General features: G+C 42.8%; 2 protein-coding genes across 3 annotated transcripts in view; one reads left to right on the plus strand and one right to left on the minus strand.

Moving 5' to 3' along the window:
• Positions 1-18,634, minus strand: part of DOCK1 (dedicator of cytokinesis 1) — a 604,993-nt gene that overhangs the window by 342,627 nt on the left and 243,732 nt on the right. The gene's annotated exons all lie outside the window — the stretch shown is intronic.
• The window catches only part of INSYN2A (inhibitory synaptic factor 2A), a 90,504-nt gene that overhangs the window by 39,828 nt on the left and 32,042 nt on the right, over positions 1-18,634 (plus strand). Inside the window, exon 3 of the mRNA XM_036734506.1 lies at positions 18,435-18,506. Within this exon, the coding sequence (XP_036590401.1) occupies positions 18,435-18,506 (72 nt within the window). The remainder of the gene's footprint in view (positions 1-18,434; positions 18,507-18,634) is intronic.

Consider the following 18,634-nt stretch of genomic DNA (forward strand, 5'->3'; position numbering starts at 1 on the left):
TCCCCATTTCCACCTCACACCTATACAAAGCCCTGTCAATGACCTCAAGGGTCCAGGTCACACAACAGAAGGAAATGATATATATTAACCAAATGTGATGAAGAAAGTAAGTTCTTTTGGGGCAGCCAATTCACTGGCTTCAACGACAGGATAACTGTCTATGAAACTATGCTGCCTTAAGGCTAACACAGTGTTTAGTTGACCTGAAGGTATGAAATCCTCTGAAGGAAAACACAACAAGGTCAATGAAGGGGCTCTTGCTTAGGAGATTAGTCACAAAACATGCTTTGTCTGGATGGCACCAGGTGAGTGCTGAAAACTCCTTGTGGGGGCCATGCCTTGGCTTATTAGAGAAGAGTAGGGGTAGGTATCTACTCATTGGCCCATCCCCCTCTTGACTTCAAAAGGAAACTTTGACAGCATATTAAGTTAGGCAGACTCTAGCCTTTAGGAAAACAACACAAAATCTCCTCTATGCTGTAGCATTGATGGAGGGTACTGGAATGGCTCACTAGCTCATTGAACATGTTCCAGATTGGCTGCTGCAGGAGACTGAAGTTATCTCAAGAACTGGAAACATGGAAAGAATGACTCCTTTTTCATTCTTTTATACTACTTAACATATATAAATAATTTAGTGCCATTAGTCACCGGAAAAAGTGGTGAGAAACCCCATGGCTCATCAGGGGACAATGATGATGATCTATATCATCTCAACAAAATAATAAGGTAAACTGAGGCAGACAGAGGTTTAGTTTAAGTTCCTGATGGTGGATTTGAACTCACACTTTCCTGACTCTGGGCCCAGCCTTCTATCCACTGTGCCACCAATTGGCTCAAAACACAATGGGATTAACACTACCAGTGTTCTTGTTCTTTTTAATACAGGTGAGGAAGAGTGCTGTAATCAATGCAGAGCCAACATAAAGTCAGAAAGACCCAAGTTCAAGGTCCAACTCTGATATGTACTTGTTGTATGGCCCTGACCAAATCACCTTATCTCCACAGAACTCAGTTTGCTCACCGAGAAAATGACAATGACTTCTAGATCACCTCTAGAGTTAAATCTATTATACCACAGAATATAAGCTTCTAGAGAGTAGGAACTCTCATTCTGCCTTTCTGAATATCCCCAGTGACTAGCACAGAGTCGAGCACTGACTGAGCACTGAAGAAATTCTTGCTGACTTGACTTTTAATGTTTCTGAGCAGTGGTTTCCTTATTTGCAAAATCTATTCACTCAGCAGGCATGTATTGTTTGCTAAGATGTGCCAGGCACCACGAGAGTCACTAGAGATACAAAGGAAAAAAGAAAGTAGTCCCTGCTCTCATAGTCTTACTAGAGATAATAATGGCACCTGCCTACTGAGAAGTTGTGAAGATGTACTCAATTAACCTATGTAAATCACTTTACAAATTTTAACATGATATATGAGTATCAGCTATTATCATCACCATCATTATCTTATCATCACCATCATCATCATCATCATCATCTCATCATCATTACCCTTCTGAAGGTAATAAGGTGACTATTTCATTGGAAAAAACGCTAAAAATCTACAAGAGAAAATATTCTCAGCAGCATCAAATACATGTCAAAGGCCCGAAAAACAATGTAAGATTTCTTTCAATGAAAAAGCAGAAAGAAAGCAGAGAAAATTAGATTTATTGGGCAGACTGATGTTGGCTTGGCCATGCACACTTTAGACTGATTATGGGAATATCTGTTGCCAAAATCTACAACCTAAATTGAGATCAAGGTCTTGCACCTGGTTTGCTGAGAATAGCCCAACTCTAAGGAGAGAAGACTGGTGCCATTTTGAGTCTCTCAAAGACACTTTGACTGATCTTCCAGAATGTTGTTCTGCATCTTTCACAGAAAACTAACTGGAACAAATGATCTTTCCACAGACATTCAGACCATTCGAACAGAGGGCACATGAGGATAGAGAACAAGAGTAGAATCATACAGATTTGAGATCTCTGCCAATTGGTCTTCTGTACCTGAACACTCTCTAATTGACTTGAGTGATAATAGACCAGTCATACCTCTTGTCTTCTAGTTCTAGGTCTTTATCAGCAAGCACCCATCAAGTGTCTATCCATGGGTCCAGCACTGAGCTAGGTAGGTACAGGAAATACAAATGCAAAAGTGTGATGGTCCTTGCCCTTAAGAAGTTTAGTAGGGGAGCCAGAATTTCAATAGATTGGGATCTCAGAATTTAAGGGTTGTTAGGGACCTTAGAAGCTAAAGGCAACTCAAATGTTAATGGCAATTGCTAATGAAACAAATATGGCAAGTGATCATCCACTCTTTCCTTGAATAACTCAAAAGAGCAGGAACCCGCTACATCCCAGGGCATCCCATCTCACTTTGGAACATACTAATTATTAGGAAATTTTCCCTCACATCAGGCCTCTATTGCCTTCTCTCAAACTGTCATTCACTGCTTCTCCTTCTTAGAGAGCTCTGGATTTGCAGTTCTTTTGACTATGTTCATTTCCCTTTCTGCTAATCCATTGGGGCATGGGACTTGTTCTGATGTCTTTGCATTCATTCCCAATAAGCACTGAATATCAGAGATATTTGAAGCAAAAAAAAAAAAAAAATACCCCAATTGATAGCTCCCTTTTTTCTAGTTGCATTGATTTTGCTTGTGCTAAAGACTTTCTATTTCATGGAATCAGATTTATCTATTTTTTCTTTTCTGATCACCAGTAACTTTTGCTTAATTAAGAATTCTTCCTCTAGCCAGACCCCTGAGCTGGTGCTGCTTCTCTCTCTCTCTCTCTCTCTCTCTCTCTCTCTCTCTCTCTCTCTCTCTCATGCTTAAAGTGAGCAAAGAAGGCTTGGGGAATAACAGACAAGCAAAAGAGGAAAGTGAATAAGCTCTGAAGGTAGGAAACAGAAAGCAGTTAGAGGAGCAGAGTTTCAGGGCTCCATCTCATCCCCCAGAAGACACAAGATCAAGCTGATTCACTCATCACTTTTTAAATTCTCCTCAAAGTTTGGAGAGCAAGCACCCGTCCCTTCAGCTCCAGCAGGGGAGTATCATCTCTCCCCATTCATGTGTTCACATTTGGTTCTTCTTGACATTTCAAGAGTCCCTTGTTTTCCCATCAGGTACCAGAAGCACAGCTGCTATGTCTTTTCTCCTTAATGGGCTATTTTCATTTCAAGTCCATCCTTTTCAGTTTCAGCTGTAAAGCAGCAGCCCTTCTCCCTCTGTTTTATACATGGGAGTATCTAAAACAATGGTCTGAAATCCAAATTCCAATAATTCATCATCAGCATTTTGCAATAGAAATATTTACTGAAACATTTCTTTTTTGGAAATTACCTTCCCCTCCCCGACTTTTTTACACCTCCTTAGCAGGGTGTTTCCTATGACTGCATTTATAGAACTACTGCTCTCTCCCTTCTCACCTCAGCCTTCTAAGAGTCCTTGGCTTTCCACCCAAGGAATTTCCTGATCCACTCGAAAGTTAGTAACCTATCCCTCATGAAATCACTTTGATTATTTTATATACACCTTGCATTTGCTTCTGGAATGTTAACCCCTAGAGGGCAAGGATGATTTCTTTTGGTCTTTGTGGTCCCTGCACCTTTGAGGGGTGGTGAGGTGTGTGTGGAGGACCAGACCTGTGACTTATATATAGAATTCTTAGCAAAGGTGACTCCCTCTAACAAGGCAGCACCAGCTCCCCTATTGCTATAACCCATACCCTTGGAAAAATCATTTTCCCATGTGGAATGCTAAAAGAGGCTTCCAATTCCACCAAAGCCTTTGGAGTCAAGAAGAGGAAAGGATTCAGTCCTCCCCACCACCAGGCCATCCAGATGTCTTTTTATTTCTTTTGGCAGAGAAAAGGAGTAATTCAGGGTATGAGACACAATACATTGAGTTCATGTTTGAGAAATCTTATTCTTTTAAATTGTGAGAATTTGGGTCTTCAGCTCAAGGAAAAAGAAAAAGACCCCAGCCTAGACAGTCTACACATGTTTACAAACCTGCAGGAATACATTTCATGCCATGTTGGAAATTGTAGCTATGCCGGGGAAAACTTTCTGCTGCCAGCGCTGAAGATGACAGATAAAAGGTATTCAACATTTTTCAAGGACAAATGCTTTCCTGCTGCTCTCAAGCTGTGTGGTTTCTTCTGTTTTGAGGGGGCCACAGAATCAAATCAGTCAATCCATCAATAAACATCTATTAAGTACCCACTAACTGCCACGCATTGTGCTAAATTCTGGGAATACAGAAGGAGGCAAAAACCAGGCTCTGCCCTCAAGGAGCTCACAAAATCATGAGGAGCTTTTGATCTTATGAGCTCAGGGCTCAGCAAACACTACTGGAAAAGACAAGATAATTCTGGGTCTTCAGTCTTTTGGGAAAATGTCACTGAAACACCCCTAGAAGCTTCAGGTTCTTTTCTGATGGGGAAGACCAACTGGCATTAAAACAAAGGCCAAATGAGATCACCACATGGCAGCTGAAGGAGACTCAGAGACAAGAGGTCCATCAGGCTACCATGTCCAGGAGAAGGAGCAGTGAATTGGACCCAGAGGACCTGTGTTCAAACCTGCCAGCTCTGCCTTAATAAGCTGCACCAAGCCTCAGGCAAAGCACAAGGCCTTAGTTTGCCTTCCTGAGGAAAACAGGCATTGAACTACATTTATTCAGGTGACCCTTTCCAGGAGTTGCTTGGACTTTATAATTGGAATTTGGTTGGTAGTGTCAATCATCCAACCACTAAGAATTTATATAGGCTTTTCTGTGTCCTGAGTGTCATCTATCTGAGACTTTGAGGGGACCTGAAAACCACATTAGAGAGAGCAGATCCAAGCATGTAATGCTACAAATAAAGAAACTGAGGTCAAGAGAAGGAATGAGATTTTCCCTGAGTCACATAGGGAGCAAAAAGCAGGAATAAAAAGGATTCAAACCCAGGTCCTCTACTGGAATGAACAATAACATGTTTATTTTTATTGCCTAGATTTTTCATTTTTTTTTCCAAGGCCTACCTACTAAAGTATATTGAACTCAGACATGTAGAAGATGTTTGTCATGACTAAAATAAGTGGATTAATTAATTAATAGAAGCTGAGATTTTAGTGAGCAATTTTCAATGACAGGCTATAAAAAAATCAAAACGTTCAATGAACTTCAACTACCCTTTTCAAAGGGTAGTCCTCGAAAGGAAGTTTCTCTAAGAAGCTTCACCTGTTAATGAAACAGACCCGATGTGTCCAAGTATCAGAGGCAGATGAAATGGAGGTTATTGACTATTAGGCAATCTCAGAGGCTTCTAAATTGATTCCCATGAATTACCTCTGTTTGCCAAAGTCCAGAAGAAGGCCACCTAAGAAGAAGGAAAATTGAGGAGGAAGAATTCTCTAGCATTTATTGATAAACAAGTATGAGCTAAGACTTAGAAAGGATAAAGCTAGAAATAAACCTGGCTTCCATGAAAAACAACTTGGGTTGGGAACCCAGTTACTTGAGCTTTTCTAAAAAATACATCAAAGACAATTATAAATAAAAGATTAAAAGTTTCAATAGCTATTTACCATCCGCAATGCTAAAAAGACGAAAGATTATAGGTGCCAAACATGAAACCCCCTCCGAGAGTCAGAGGTGGATCAGCAGCAGGCTGTAATCTAAACTGAGTCAATTTACATATGCAATTGTATTTGCCTTGGTAACACTGGCCTACCAGATCTCCATTGGTATTAATTTTTAATAAAGCCCAGATGAAGATTTGCTTCTCTTCTAAGAAAACAAATGAATTAATTCAGTACCTTGCACTAACATGGCACTATTACCTTCAAGAAGAGGGAGATATTGTGTTCACTATTGACTCATTTTACAAACCGAGTCCTTTTTGCAAGTTAGGAAATTGTTACGGCATGACAAAAACCAGAGCCCCAGATCTCCAGAAAGAACTTCACTAGTATGGTAGCAGAAAACCACAGGCCAAAAATTGAACATGTCCACCTTTTTCTTCTACAATCTTATTTTCCTTTGGGAAAGGAGAAAGACACAAAGGAAACTGAGGCAGGTAGGAAGGGGTGATGAGAGGAAATAGAGAGGGAGATATGGGGTGAGGGGGAAGGAAAAAGGTAGAAGAAAGCCATGGTCCATGTACCTGCATTGGAATTTGTGTGAAGGGAGATCATCCATTTTAATCTGTTAAATGAGCAGCATGAGCAGTTGGTTCTCTTCAGAAACTATTCTTTTCACATCTGCTTTTGACTCTTGGTGATGAAAACACAAATGATAAAAGCATCCCTACTAGCCGGAGGGTGCCCAAAATTACAGCTTTGACCCCCTTTCTGGGGCTTTGGAAACATACAAGTTCATTAGTCCACACTGTCTTAGAGACTGGAAAAAAAGAAATGTGTCACTGAAGCATCTTCATGATGTATGAGTGAGGCGTAGGGACAGGCTCCATTCACAGAAAGGCTAACTATAACTCTTGGGTTACAGAACATGGTCCACGTGAAGTCAAAGGTAGAGGAGAAAGCGTCCAGCCTACCTTTTAGGACCAGAGGCACAAAGAACTCCAGTTCTGAAGTCAGGAGCGAAGTGAGGGTGAATCTCACCTCCTGTCTGGGACTATGTCATCCCTCTGAGACTCGGTTTCCTCATTTGTAAAACAGAGGTGATGATCCCAGGACTACCTGACTCATAGTACAGGTAAAGCTGTTCAAGGTCCTCTATTAGAATGACAAAACATCTCAAATGATGAAGCTCCACCCATTGCACGGCAGGGACAGGAAACTTTTATTTTTTTCATGAGCAAACAAGTCTGTTCCCAACCACCCAAGTCTACCCACAACCCAAAAACAAGAGGGGTTAGAAGCCCCCAGCAGTGCACCCCCATAGTCTGTGATACGCCGTAGAAAATGCGATACCGAACATGAAACACTTTACGGGTCTTTTGGAAATGCAGTATAAAAGTGGGCAGCCATGATCCATGCCAGCACAATGGAGTGGAAAAAAAGTCATTCACGGGCTCCAGAGTCTTGACTTTGGTTCCCAGATGAGAAACTTACTGGCTGTGTGGCTGTGGGGAAGTCACTTAGATTCTCTTAAGCCTAATTTCCTATAAAATGCTGATAGTAACAACTGCAATATCAACCTCTCGGACTTGTTGGGAGAATGGTCATTTGTAAGTCTCTAAGTGCTGTGGAAACACAAGTCATTATTCATTTATGAGTCTATTCTGTGGGATGGGGAATGGACTTTCCTATAGAAACACTGTTCTAAGCATTCTTTGTGGTCTGAGGCAGAGGCCCAGAAGGGTATTTAATCCATAACATAGATTGGCAATCACATCTCTAGGACTGTCCTGGGACCTGTGGAGGAGGCACAGGGCAGGAAGAGAAGGAAACTTTCATTTCCCTATTTTAGGGTTCAGGGCCATTCCCTATCTACCACCTCCTGTTGCCCTGCCCAGATTCCCCAGTTTGAGCTTTGCTCATGGAGCTCCACTCCAGAATCTCCAGCTGGGCTTCCAACGCAGCCACCTCAAGTTCAATTTGGACCCAAATCCAAGAAATATGGATGACTGAGTATCCCTGGTACAGTGGGAAGGGTATTTAGCTTTGGAGTCAAAGGACTTGGGTTCAAATCCTTGTTCTGCAACTTCACACCTATGTGACCTTGAGTAAAAGTCAATTTACCTTTCTGGGCCTCAGTTTACTCGGCAGTAAAATGATGTGGAATTGGACTGAATGAACACTGAGATCCCTCCTGATTCTATATGTAGAAGCTTATGAATCCTCCCCGCAGAAATTTGCAGTTTTTAAACCCCTAAGGTCTGAGCCAGCAGTCATTACACATTCCAAATTTCCTCATGCAGACATATACATGTCTGTGTCAATGGTAAATCAGCGGCAGCCTCAACCCAACTTTCAGAAATTTGTTCACAGACTCACTGACTCAGTAAGGATGTGAGAGATGGGGCAACAGGAAGTCCAATCATCGCAAGGAAATGAGACACAGAGTCTAACATTCCAAAACATGATGAGCCCACAGATATCAAGCACATGGAGACGAGAAGGAGATCCTGGAGACGGGGACCTGTTGAAACTGCAAACTCCTCAGAGTGGCATCAGCAGCCCTTCACAATCTGGTCCCAGACAGCCATTCTAACCTGATATCACATGAATTCTCCACACACTCGACATTCTGGCCCAATGGAAAGAGTGGCTTTCCCCCTTCATCACGTTCCATACCTCACCTCCATGCTTCTACATAGGCTACATGACAAAGGCTAGAATGAACTCCACCCTTCCCTCCATCTGTCAAAATCCATAAATTCTTTCCATGTTCAAGGTATTACCTCTAATACACAGACTACTCTCACATCCTTAGATATCAACACTCTCCTCCTCCCATAATCAGTCTTCATAGAAATGCCAAGAATGGTTCCTGACCACCAAGAGGATATACACTTAATTACTCATTCAACAAGTATTTAAGTCCCTTCTATGTGCCAAGCACCGCATTATGTGCTAGGGATACAAATACAAAATAAAAAGTCTCTGCACACAAGAGGCTTATGTTCTAATGGGAAGAAACAAAATGTACACACATGTACACACATGCACACACACACACACATACACACACATACATACATTTTTTAAAAGAGAAAATACATTCATAGTAATACAAAGTCTTATTGAGGAGGGCACTACTGAGTGGTGCCCTCCTCAATAAGACTTTGTATGGGGAGTGGGGAGTGGGGAATCAGAGGTGCAGCAACCTAACCTTGAGTGAAGGAGGGAGGGATGCCAAGACCTAGCAGTAAGAAGGAGGAAGAGAGAACTGGATGGGGGAAAGGGCACAGAGGATGGAACTCCATGAAAAGACATGGATGCAGGATATTGAACATTGTTTAAGATGGACAGCTGATAGGCCAGTAGGGTGAGTGTGTGTGTGTGAAAGAGAGAGAGAGAGAGACTGATATAAAATCATTCCAAAGAGTATCAGGGAATCCAGATTGTGAAGAGGGAGAAATGTCCAGTACAGGGTTTTTTTTCTTCATCTTTAATTATTCAAGAAGCAATAGAGAAGTGCTGAGGTTCCTGGAGGACTATGACATCTCCAGCTCTACTCACAAATAGGTACTTAATTATTTTATTCAACTCAACATTTATTATCTAACAGACAGGTGTTTAAGAGGCAGCTGGGTATACTAGAATGAATGAATGAATGAATGAATGAATGAATGAATGAATGAACGGAGAGAGCTTTTATTAAGCACCAGGCTCTGTGCTGAACATTAGTAATGAAAAGAAAAGGAAAAGGAAGTCCCTTCTCTCAGGGAACTCAGACTTGGTTTGGGGAGACAACATGAAAACAACTGTTTACAAATAAACTCTCAGGAGGATTACTTGGAGAAAAACAACAGACAGAAGACACTGGAATTGTGAGAATCTAGGGAAGGTTTCCTTTAGAAGGTGAGGTTTTAGAGGAGACAAGAACGAGAGAGGAAAACCAGAAGGTGATGAGGAGGGAGAGTATGGCAAGCCTGGATAACAGCCAGGGAAAATGTTCGGAGTCTGGAGATGGAATGTCTTGTGTGAGGAAGAGGAAGAGGAAGGAGGCCAGTGTCTTAGGAGCACTGAGGGGAGAAGGGGGAGAGGGAAAGTGAAGGAAGCCTGGAAAGGTGGAGGAGGAGGAGGTCGTGAAGAGCTTTGAGGAGAAAAGAACATTTCTCTCTCTGATCCTTAAATTGATAGGGAGTCAGTGGAGTTTGCTGAAACGTGGGGAGGCAAGCATGGTGTTCAGATCTGTGCTTTAGGAAGATGGATTTGACAGCTAAGCAGAGAAGAGACTGGAGTGGAGTGAAAGCAGAGGCAGGCAGACCCACCAGCAGGTTGCTTCAATAGTCCAGGAGTGAGGTGATGGCAGGGTGAGAGGAAGTAAGGAGCCTTTCCAAGATACGATACAATCAATGGACCTCAGAAGCAGGTTGGATCTGGGGGTGGGGGGGGGGGGTGAGAGAGAGAGCTGAAAATGACACCAAGACTGTGAGTCTGTATGACTGGGAGGATAGGAGTCTCCCTCAACAAAGCCATAAATAGTGGCTAAGAATGGAAGCTGAGGGGATGCCCATCAATTAGGGAATGATGGAATGAGGTGTTGCATGAGATTGTGACTCAATACTATGATGCTGTAAGAAATGACAAACAAGATAGTTTCAGAAAGACCTGGGAAAACTTATATGAACTGATGCAAAGTGAACTGAGCAGAACCAGAACACTGTATGCAGTAACAGCAACAATGTGCAATGATCAACTGCAACAAAAATTGGCTATTCTGATCAATACAATTCAACTAAGACTAGTCCAAAGAACCCAAGATGAAAATGCTCTCCATCTCTGGAGACTGAGTTGATGAATTCTGAGTGCAGATTAAAGCACACTTTTCAAACTTTATTTTATTTCCCCTTGCTCTGTATTTTCTTTTGCAACATGGCCGATACGGAAATATGTTTTGCATGACTTTATACATATAATCACCATCATGTTGCTTACCTTTTCAAAGGATGTTGGAGAAGTGGGAGGGAGAGAATTTGAAACTCAAAATTTTCAGAAATGAATGTTAAAAAATCTTTCAGTGAATTAGGAAAATATTTAACAGAATAAAATATATTAGAAATACATATAACAGGGAAGTCCTGAAAGGGGAAAACATGGGGGAGTGGAGCTAAGGGAAAATTTATTCATATCTGAGAGTGAGGTAAAAACACAAGATACGAATAAGAATTAATTAAAAAAAAAATAAGAAAAAAACAAGGCTAGCTTTTGCAAAGTGCCCTGGATAACTGCAGTGTGTTAAAAATGTGGGCTTTTCTTGCCCATCTTCAGAAACTGTCCCTTTATAAACCTTACTCCCTAGTTCAAAAGGAACCGGTAAGATCTAGGTACTGGTACATAAGTACCTAATTAAATACTTATTGGATTAAAATGTGGGCCTCAGTTTTTTTGTCTTTGGTTTTTAACTTAGGGGATTGGACTCAATGACTTCTATGGACTCTTCCCGATCTAAATCTAGCATCCTATGAGTCACCTGTCATTGGAAGTTCTGCACATGGGCAAACTGAGGCAATAGCCATCCCTGGTTGACAGGTGTTGACCTTTTCATTGGCCCAATACAAAAACATACATTGGCATGGCCGCAGTCAAAGTCTGGGCTAGAGATGTTTGTCCAAAATCAAATTGGATCCATCAGAAGGACCAGATTTTGGAAAGGTCACTCACAAAAGACCCTTTAAACTGAATTATGAAACCTGTCATTCATAAGTCAAGAGAGAAAACCAGAACCATAAGTAAAACAAGGCCAGCCATGAGGATCCAAGCCAGGAGTGACAGGAAGGAGGAGGGGCATGAGACAGACCAGGTAGGCTGTCCATGGTGCCCCTGGCACCTGGAAGCATTGTGGTCAACAACCCTGCTGCCATTTTCCTGAAAGCTTCCTGCTTTATGGAATACTCAATGTTCTTTGCCTTTAGATATTTTAACCAGACCTTTTCAATTCTTTTCCCTCACTCATGGAATCCATATTCTACTTTCTTTGATTTTATGTATGTATGTGCATAGATTGATAGATGTAGATGTAGAAGTGTGTGGATGTAGATACAGATACATAGAGATAGGTAGAGAGAGAGACAGAGGCCGAGATAGAGATAGAAAGAGGCTTTGACACGAAAATGTCCTCCTTGAGTTACAGAAGTCTAACATGGGAATCCCAGAGTCAAGGGTTATATATAAGCTTTCTAGCCACTTTATCTGCCCAATCTGAAGCATTTTTCCAGACCTGTGGAGTAGTTACTATCCTCACCAACAATGACTTCATGCACCTATCTTTCATCAAACACTCCAAATTGGACTTTTTCCCTGCATTTTGTTCTCTGGGCCAATTTGCTAGGGATGAGGCAGCTTCTCTGAGTTGCTTGGATTTACATTGTAAAGATGGTTTTCATGCAGGGATTACACAGTTGATGTGTAAATACAAGGTCTCTTAAAACTGAGAGGATGCTGGGTCAGGTGGAAAGCCTTGGGTTCTAGGCTGGATCTCGAGATCACCCCATAGAGAGAGCATGGGAGGTTGCTAAACCTCTCTGGGTTCCAGTTTACTCATCTACAAAATCAGGACAGTAGGAAACGATCTAGCTCGAAGCTCCTTTGATGTCTAAGATTTAGTCTCTTTACTGGGTAGTGCATAGAAGTGCAGACCAATCCTTTGAAATACAGAAGAAAACTGAGAACAAAGGCACGAGCTTCAGCAGGTTTTTTGGGTTTTTTGTTTGTTTGTTTGTTTTTTTTTACCAGTAATGAGGCAAACATGGATGGAACTAGATTCTACTTGTTGGGAGCACAGTGGCTCCATCTGACCCAAGCTTTGGGATCTGCCTGAGTTTCCAGGGTAGGGCTTGATTACAAATTCAGGCTTTAAAGGGATTTCAGTAACAGCTGGTGTTTCTCTGGCACTCTGAGGCTTACTCAGTGCTTGAAATACATTATCTTATTTGATCTCACAGCAACCCTGTAAGACGGAAGCTTCATGGCCATCTTCACCTGCAGCTGGGTGGCCACTTGTCTAGGACACTGTAGAAGGTTCATGGACAGGATTCATTAGACGCCCAAAAGTCCCTTCTGGCTCCGACATTCAGTAATTCTCTAACATAAGGGTAGCTAGGTGGCAGAGTGGATAGAGTGCTGGGCCTGGAATCAGGAGGACCTAAATTTAAATCTACCCTCAGACTTACTAGCTATATGACCCTGGGCAAGTCACTGAACCCTGTTTGCCTCAGTTTCCCATCTGTAAAATAAGCTGGAAGAAGAAATGGAAAACCACTCCAGTATCTTTGCCAAGAAAACCCCAAATGGAGTCACAAGAGTCAGACATGACTGAAATGACTGAACACCAACAATGAATATTCTCAAACAGTCCCCAAAGCAAGCCTCATCCTCCCACTTACTTGTGTGGATCATGTTGGGCATTATTCCCTTCTCAAAGCCTAGGAGCACTTAGCACCCAATCTCAAATATCCTTCCCAATCTATTAATCTATTCCATCAGGATTTTTCATACTTGACTTAAGGAAAAAAAAAAGACAGGGGGTGGAGGGAGATTTAAAAAAAAAAAAAAGACTCCTAAATATGATGGAGAATAGTATGGCAGGCCACAACAGAGTGGGGAAAAAAAAAAAAAACAATTCTGAGGAAATAAAGTTCATGTGCTTAGTGCTACTGGTGGTGCTGTATCAATGAACAAGCATTTATTAAGCACCCACTCTATGCCAGGAACTGTGCTAAATAAGCAAGCCCTGCCCCACAGTGGATCATAGAAACAATGGTAACAGCTAACACTGATAAAAGCTTTAAGGACGAGAAAGAATGTTAGCTATCATCTCATAGTAGTTTTTTCTGATCACAAACTAAGTCAATGTATTCAAACTTTTACAAACCTTCGTATGCCATAGAAATATCAGCTAAATATCAGGTTGGTGGTGTTATTAAGGCCCATGTTATAAATAGGGAGACTGAGGCATAAAAAGGTTTAATGACTTGCCTGTGTTCACACAGCTCACCAAGTCTTTCCTAACTCCAATTCAGGGCTCCCTCCAGTGAACCATTTTGTCAAACCCTAGATACTTTATTAACTTAAATGGTTTCCAGAAGATTAGCCAACACTAAGATCACAAAATTTTGAGCACCATGCATGATCTTGACAACTGAAATGTAGGTGAAATCCTACAAGGGCATGAGCTAAACAGCCTCAGGATCCACCAGTGGCCACCACCACAAGATAAGAAAGTTAGGGCCCAAAGGAGGTATCTCGTTGGGAAGACACGGAGCTGGGAGATTCTCACAATTTATGATTTTCATTTTCTTTTTATTCCTCTGTCGGAACAAAGAGATGAAATTAGTCTGAGATCTTAGGCGGGGAGAAGCAAAGACACCAAGAATGACTTCATCGTTATTTGATGCAATTAATGATATTTCCAAATTGCCCAAGGGGTTGTTTTGCCCTGGGGTAAGCACAAGACTATAGAGAGCCCAGAAATACTAGATCCCCCGGGAGAACGAGTTTTAAAATTCTAGAAATAGGTGTCGCATTTTAGATAGAAAAATCTACCATTTCTTAAAGATATTCTCTTTCCCCAGGGCATCTGTAGCAATGCTCTAAGCCATATGTTAGCAAGGCTTTTAGAAAATTATCAGGGCCAACCTGCTAAAATGCCATCCTCTGGCTCACTTCCAGTCGTAGAAACAACATCTCTGATATAGGAAATGCCTTTAAAAAAAAGGCCTCAGTATCACACCCTTCCTCATCTTAGAGGATGGTCTTCATGAGTTGCTAACCTCTACATACTCCCCACCCCCCAAAACAAACCATCCACTAGCAGCCCAAACTATAGTCCTGAGCCCCTCTTAACATGGCCTTCTAGGACCGACAAGAAGCTTTAGAGTCAGGACAACCTAGACTACAGGTATTTTTATCCCCCTTCTCTAGATGAAAAGTTTGGTGAAGTGACTCGGCTAGGGTCACAAGTGCTCATGGCAAGATTCAACCCCAGCTCTTCCTGATTACAAGAACCTCATCCTCCCCACTGTCACCCTCCTTCGCTAGGACATATAGGAGAAGGTAATGGAGAGAAGTATCGTGTTATTACTTGTTTCTTTTCCTTTTGGCTGCCAGCCTGTCCTAAGCAGCTTCCCCACTCTGCTTAGCAAGGATCATGCCCAGAAGGTCCACCTCCAGCTGATGTCACCAAACCCCAATAGTGAAGTTCAGCAGGACTTGGGTCTTCTGGCAGAGCCTTCAGAATCCTGGCATCCCCTCCCACCCAAGCACAGACGCTAAGGTAGAGTTTAGAGGAGGGTTCGGGTTAAGGATAGGGTTGGAATCTCTACCATTTCCAAATGGTTGGACCACCTGCCCATCTTCTCTGTCTTCAGCAGCTTGGAAGAGCTCATTGTAAATGATGTTATTTCTGACTTACTTGGAAGTGGGAAAGAATAAAAACAAGGGAAATTCTTTAAAACTTCCCCCACCTTATGCAGATAACTTTCCTGTTCATCATTTTCACCTGAACTTAAATAGAGAAGCAGAGTAGTCCAATGGTTAGAGCCCTGGGCATTCCATCAGGAAGGACTGAAGCCAAATCATTATCTAGCATTTTGTTTTATCATTTATTAGACAGTTTCTCATACACCCTTCTGGGTTGTTTCTTGTTATACTTCAAAACTTTGTGTTCATTGATGACTCAAGTTCAAAATTAAAAACAAAGTAAAAAAAAAAAATGACCCAAGATTAAATCTTGTCCCTAACATTGAAGAGTTGTATAACCCTGGACAAGTCACCTCGCTTGTCTGACATTTAACTGCCACATCAGTAAAATGGGGATTAAAAAAAAAAACACCATCCTTGAGCATGTCCATGACAGGGCTGTGTCAGGCTCCTCAGAGATAATGCTTATGAGGTGGTTTACAAACTTTAAAATACTCTCTAAATGCTGTCATTAACACACTTTGATCAGACAGCCACTGAGCTGGGGAGCTTTTATAGCTGGGGCAGATGGATGGTGAAGCAGAGCCCCAAGACAAGAAGCAAAGCCCACTCTGAAGCTGGAAAGCCTTGAGGGCACAGGGAGACAGTCATTCCACAGTGTCAGTCAACAGGCACTTGGCAAGTATCTGCTCTGGGGTAGGCACTGGGCTGAGCCTGGAGGAAGAACATTATGATGGACCCTCCAACAGAATGTTAACTCTTTAAGGACGAGGACTCTGGGGGTTTGTCTTGGTATCTCCAATCTATTAGCACAGTGCCTGACGCTTAGTGGGCACTTACCAACTGATCATGGAATGACTGGTTATTGAACAACATGGAAAATGGCAGGGGCAGTGGAGGCTGGAGACTTCACCGAGATCTTCCCCGTGCAGGGAGTGGGGTTGGTCTCTCCAAGCCAAGTCAACTGTAGTCTTACTTCTAGGGTGGATCTTATCACAGGACTGTTTTTCTGAAATGCTTTGCTTGAGGCCTCTAAGTTATTATCCCACTGAGCTGGCTGTTGTCAAGCAGACACTCAGGGCTTGGGCTGATGTTTCAGCAAACTCGCCTGGAAGACTTGGGGGGGAAGCAGCAGCATTATCATCGGGTTATTTATTGACTGAATCAGTTGTTAAGCGGGGGATGGATAGAGAGGTGTCACCCACCAGAATGGGCTACAAGGTAATTGTTCTGTCCTGTGTCACTGACAACACGCACTGAGCAATGAGCCTTCCCTGCTCCAGGCCCTCCCAGGGCAGATTAATGGATGGTAAATGACACTCAACCAAGCCAAGCCTGACTTCAATTAAGAGCAAGACGAGATTCGGCTAAGACCCCTTCTTCCTTCTGTGTGGTCCCAGGGCTGCAAAGCATCATCAGGAGACTGGGGAAGTTAATCTTTTTAGAAAGATTTCAAAGATTTCATGGGATCACAGGTCCACATACACTAACTCTCTTCACCGTAGAGAGGAGGAAGCAGCTCAGAGAAGTCAGAGGATCAGAAATTCAGGACCAGAAAGGCCTTTGGTGCCCCATTGGCCAAGCCTCTCATTTTACAGATGAGAATTGGAGCCTTGCTCAAAGGACACCAACAGAGCCAGGAGATGAGCCCCAGTCCATGGCCAAGCCTCTTTGTCTGAGGCTGTGAGAATGCACTCCCTTAAGAAACCAATGTGTGATGGCTCCTGGGCAAGTTCACCTTGGCCCTGCAAGGTGAAAGTGAAGTAGAAGGAGCTCTGCATCCAGGGCCTGGGAGGCCTGGGTTTGAAGGACACCTCCTCGCTCTGCCACCTGGGGCAAACCCCTTACCTCCCTGAGTCTCAGCCTCCTCCTCTGCACTGTGGACATCATTAGATCACCTGCTTCCCAGGGCTGTTAAGTTAGAGGACCTTCCAGGGCTGGACAAATGGGAACTGGGCTGTTACCAGAGACCGAGGGAGCCAGGGTAAAAATCACTGCAGTCATACTATGACAGGGTAAAATTCCTGTCTGGATTCCCTTCCTGGAAATGCAGAGCCTGGCGAGACTGTGTTGAGACAGAATGCATTCATTGCATCCAAGGGCGCCAGACCCAAAGATCAAGACCCAGGGGACGGATCCCCAAGGAGAGGCTCTGACATTAAGGAGAAAAGCCTTTCATCAAATATTTGGGGGACACAGCAGTAGAGAAACAAATGTGCTTTTCTATTTAAATTACATGATCCGTAGAACAGACATTTATCCAGTGAAAGCACCAGAAATATCAAAGGCAGACGTTGACCAAACCCTTTGTGTGCACCCTCTTGTTGCTGCCTGGGCACAGGGATCCGTCAACATAAACAACTCCCAACTTTGTTTCTGAGTCAATTCTCTTCCCTAAAATGGAACTGCTGGGGGATTATACTTGTCTCTGGACACAAAAGAAGAAAAAATGCAGAAAAAATGCGTTGGTATTTTACAAACAATTCCGATTAAAGGTGGGCCTAGATGGACCGGAAATGCTGTAAGTTATCTTGACATCACTTTCTCAAGAAGAACATAACAGATTCTCAGTGCAACCCAGATGTCTTCAAGAAACTGTGAGCCAAAAAGCACTTCATTTATATTCAGATAAATTGATTGCCCAATATACATCAAAAACAACTATCTTTGCAAAGCCCTCACGGGCACAGTACAGCTGAATGAATCATCTGAAAAAACCCACCACAGAAAGAGGAGGCCCGAGCTCCAGGCTCTCAGCCCAAGGTCTAGGGAGGAGGCCCAAGCTCCAGGCTCTCAGCCCAAGGTCTAGGTCCCCATGCAGCACTTCTGGATTCTGAGGATTTGGGTTTAAATCTTTACTAGCTACCAGGGCAGCCATTAAGTTCCTTCTCCATCCTGTTCTTCAGGTTGCTCCTTGATACAATGAAGAGGCTGCACTAGGTCTGTCAGCTCTTACTCTATGGTCCCAAAATGCTTAGAACTACACTGGTCAAGAGACCAAGAGGCAAGTCCAAAACACTGCATCACCACTTCTAAGAATTATTGTTTCTTTAACATTTTAACACCAAACTTAGAACACAATAAATACTAACCGCAGGGACTCACATCAAAGCCCCATTGCTGATGATAAAGGGGATGATTTAGCTCAGCCAACAGCTTCTGTTCCCACACAAAATTTAATTTAAATATTTTTCTGCTGCACACATTACATCTAAGGACAATAAACACACAATCAGTAGTCCAACGGAAAATCCAACGTTAATCGGTTTTCATTACCATGAACAGCGATGATGCCTAGTTTGGAGGGGGGAGGGGGCATTTCTGCCTACCTCTCTGAGGACCACAGATTGCAGGCTACCGATCGCTAACACTTGGGTCTTCTTGTCTTTACAGGCTTTCCTACAGGACTGGGCAGGACACAGCAAACTGTGCCACGTGCAGGAACAGCGCCTGCATTATCTACAGGTAAGTCAGCGATCCCGCCAGGAAGAAGTGATGCCCATGGCCACAGCCCCATCAGCCCAGAGCCACTATCATTGCCTGGGAGTGTGGAAGCTCACAGCAGGCTAGAAGGCAGGGATATCAGTTTGAGG

This window comes from Trichosurus vulpecula, chromosome 8 (genome assembly GCF_011100635.1).
Source record: "Trichosurus vulpecula isolate mTriVul1 chromosome 8, mTriVul1.pri, whole genome shotgun sequence".
NCBI lineage: Eukaryota > Metazoa > Chordata > Mammalia > Diprotodontia > Phalangeridae > Trichosurus > Trichosurus vulpecula.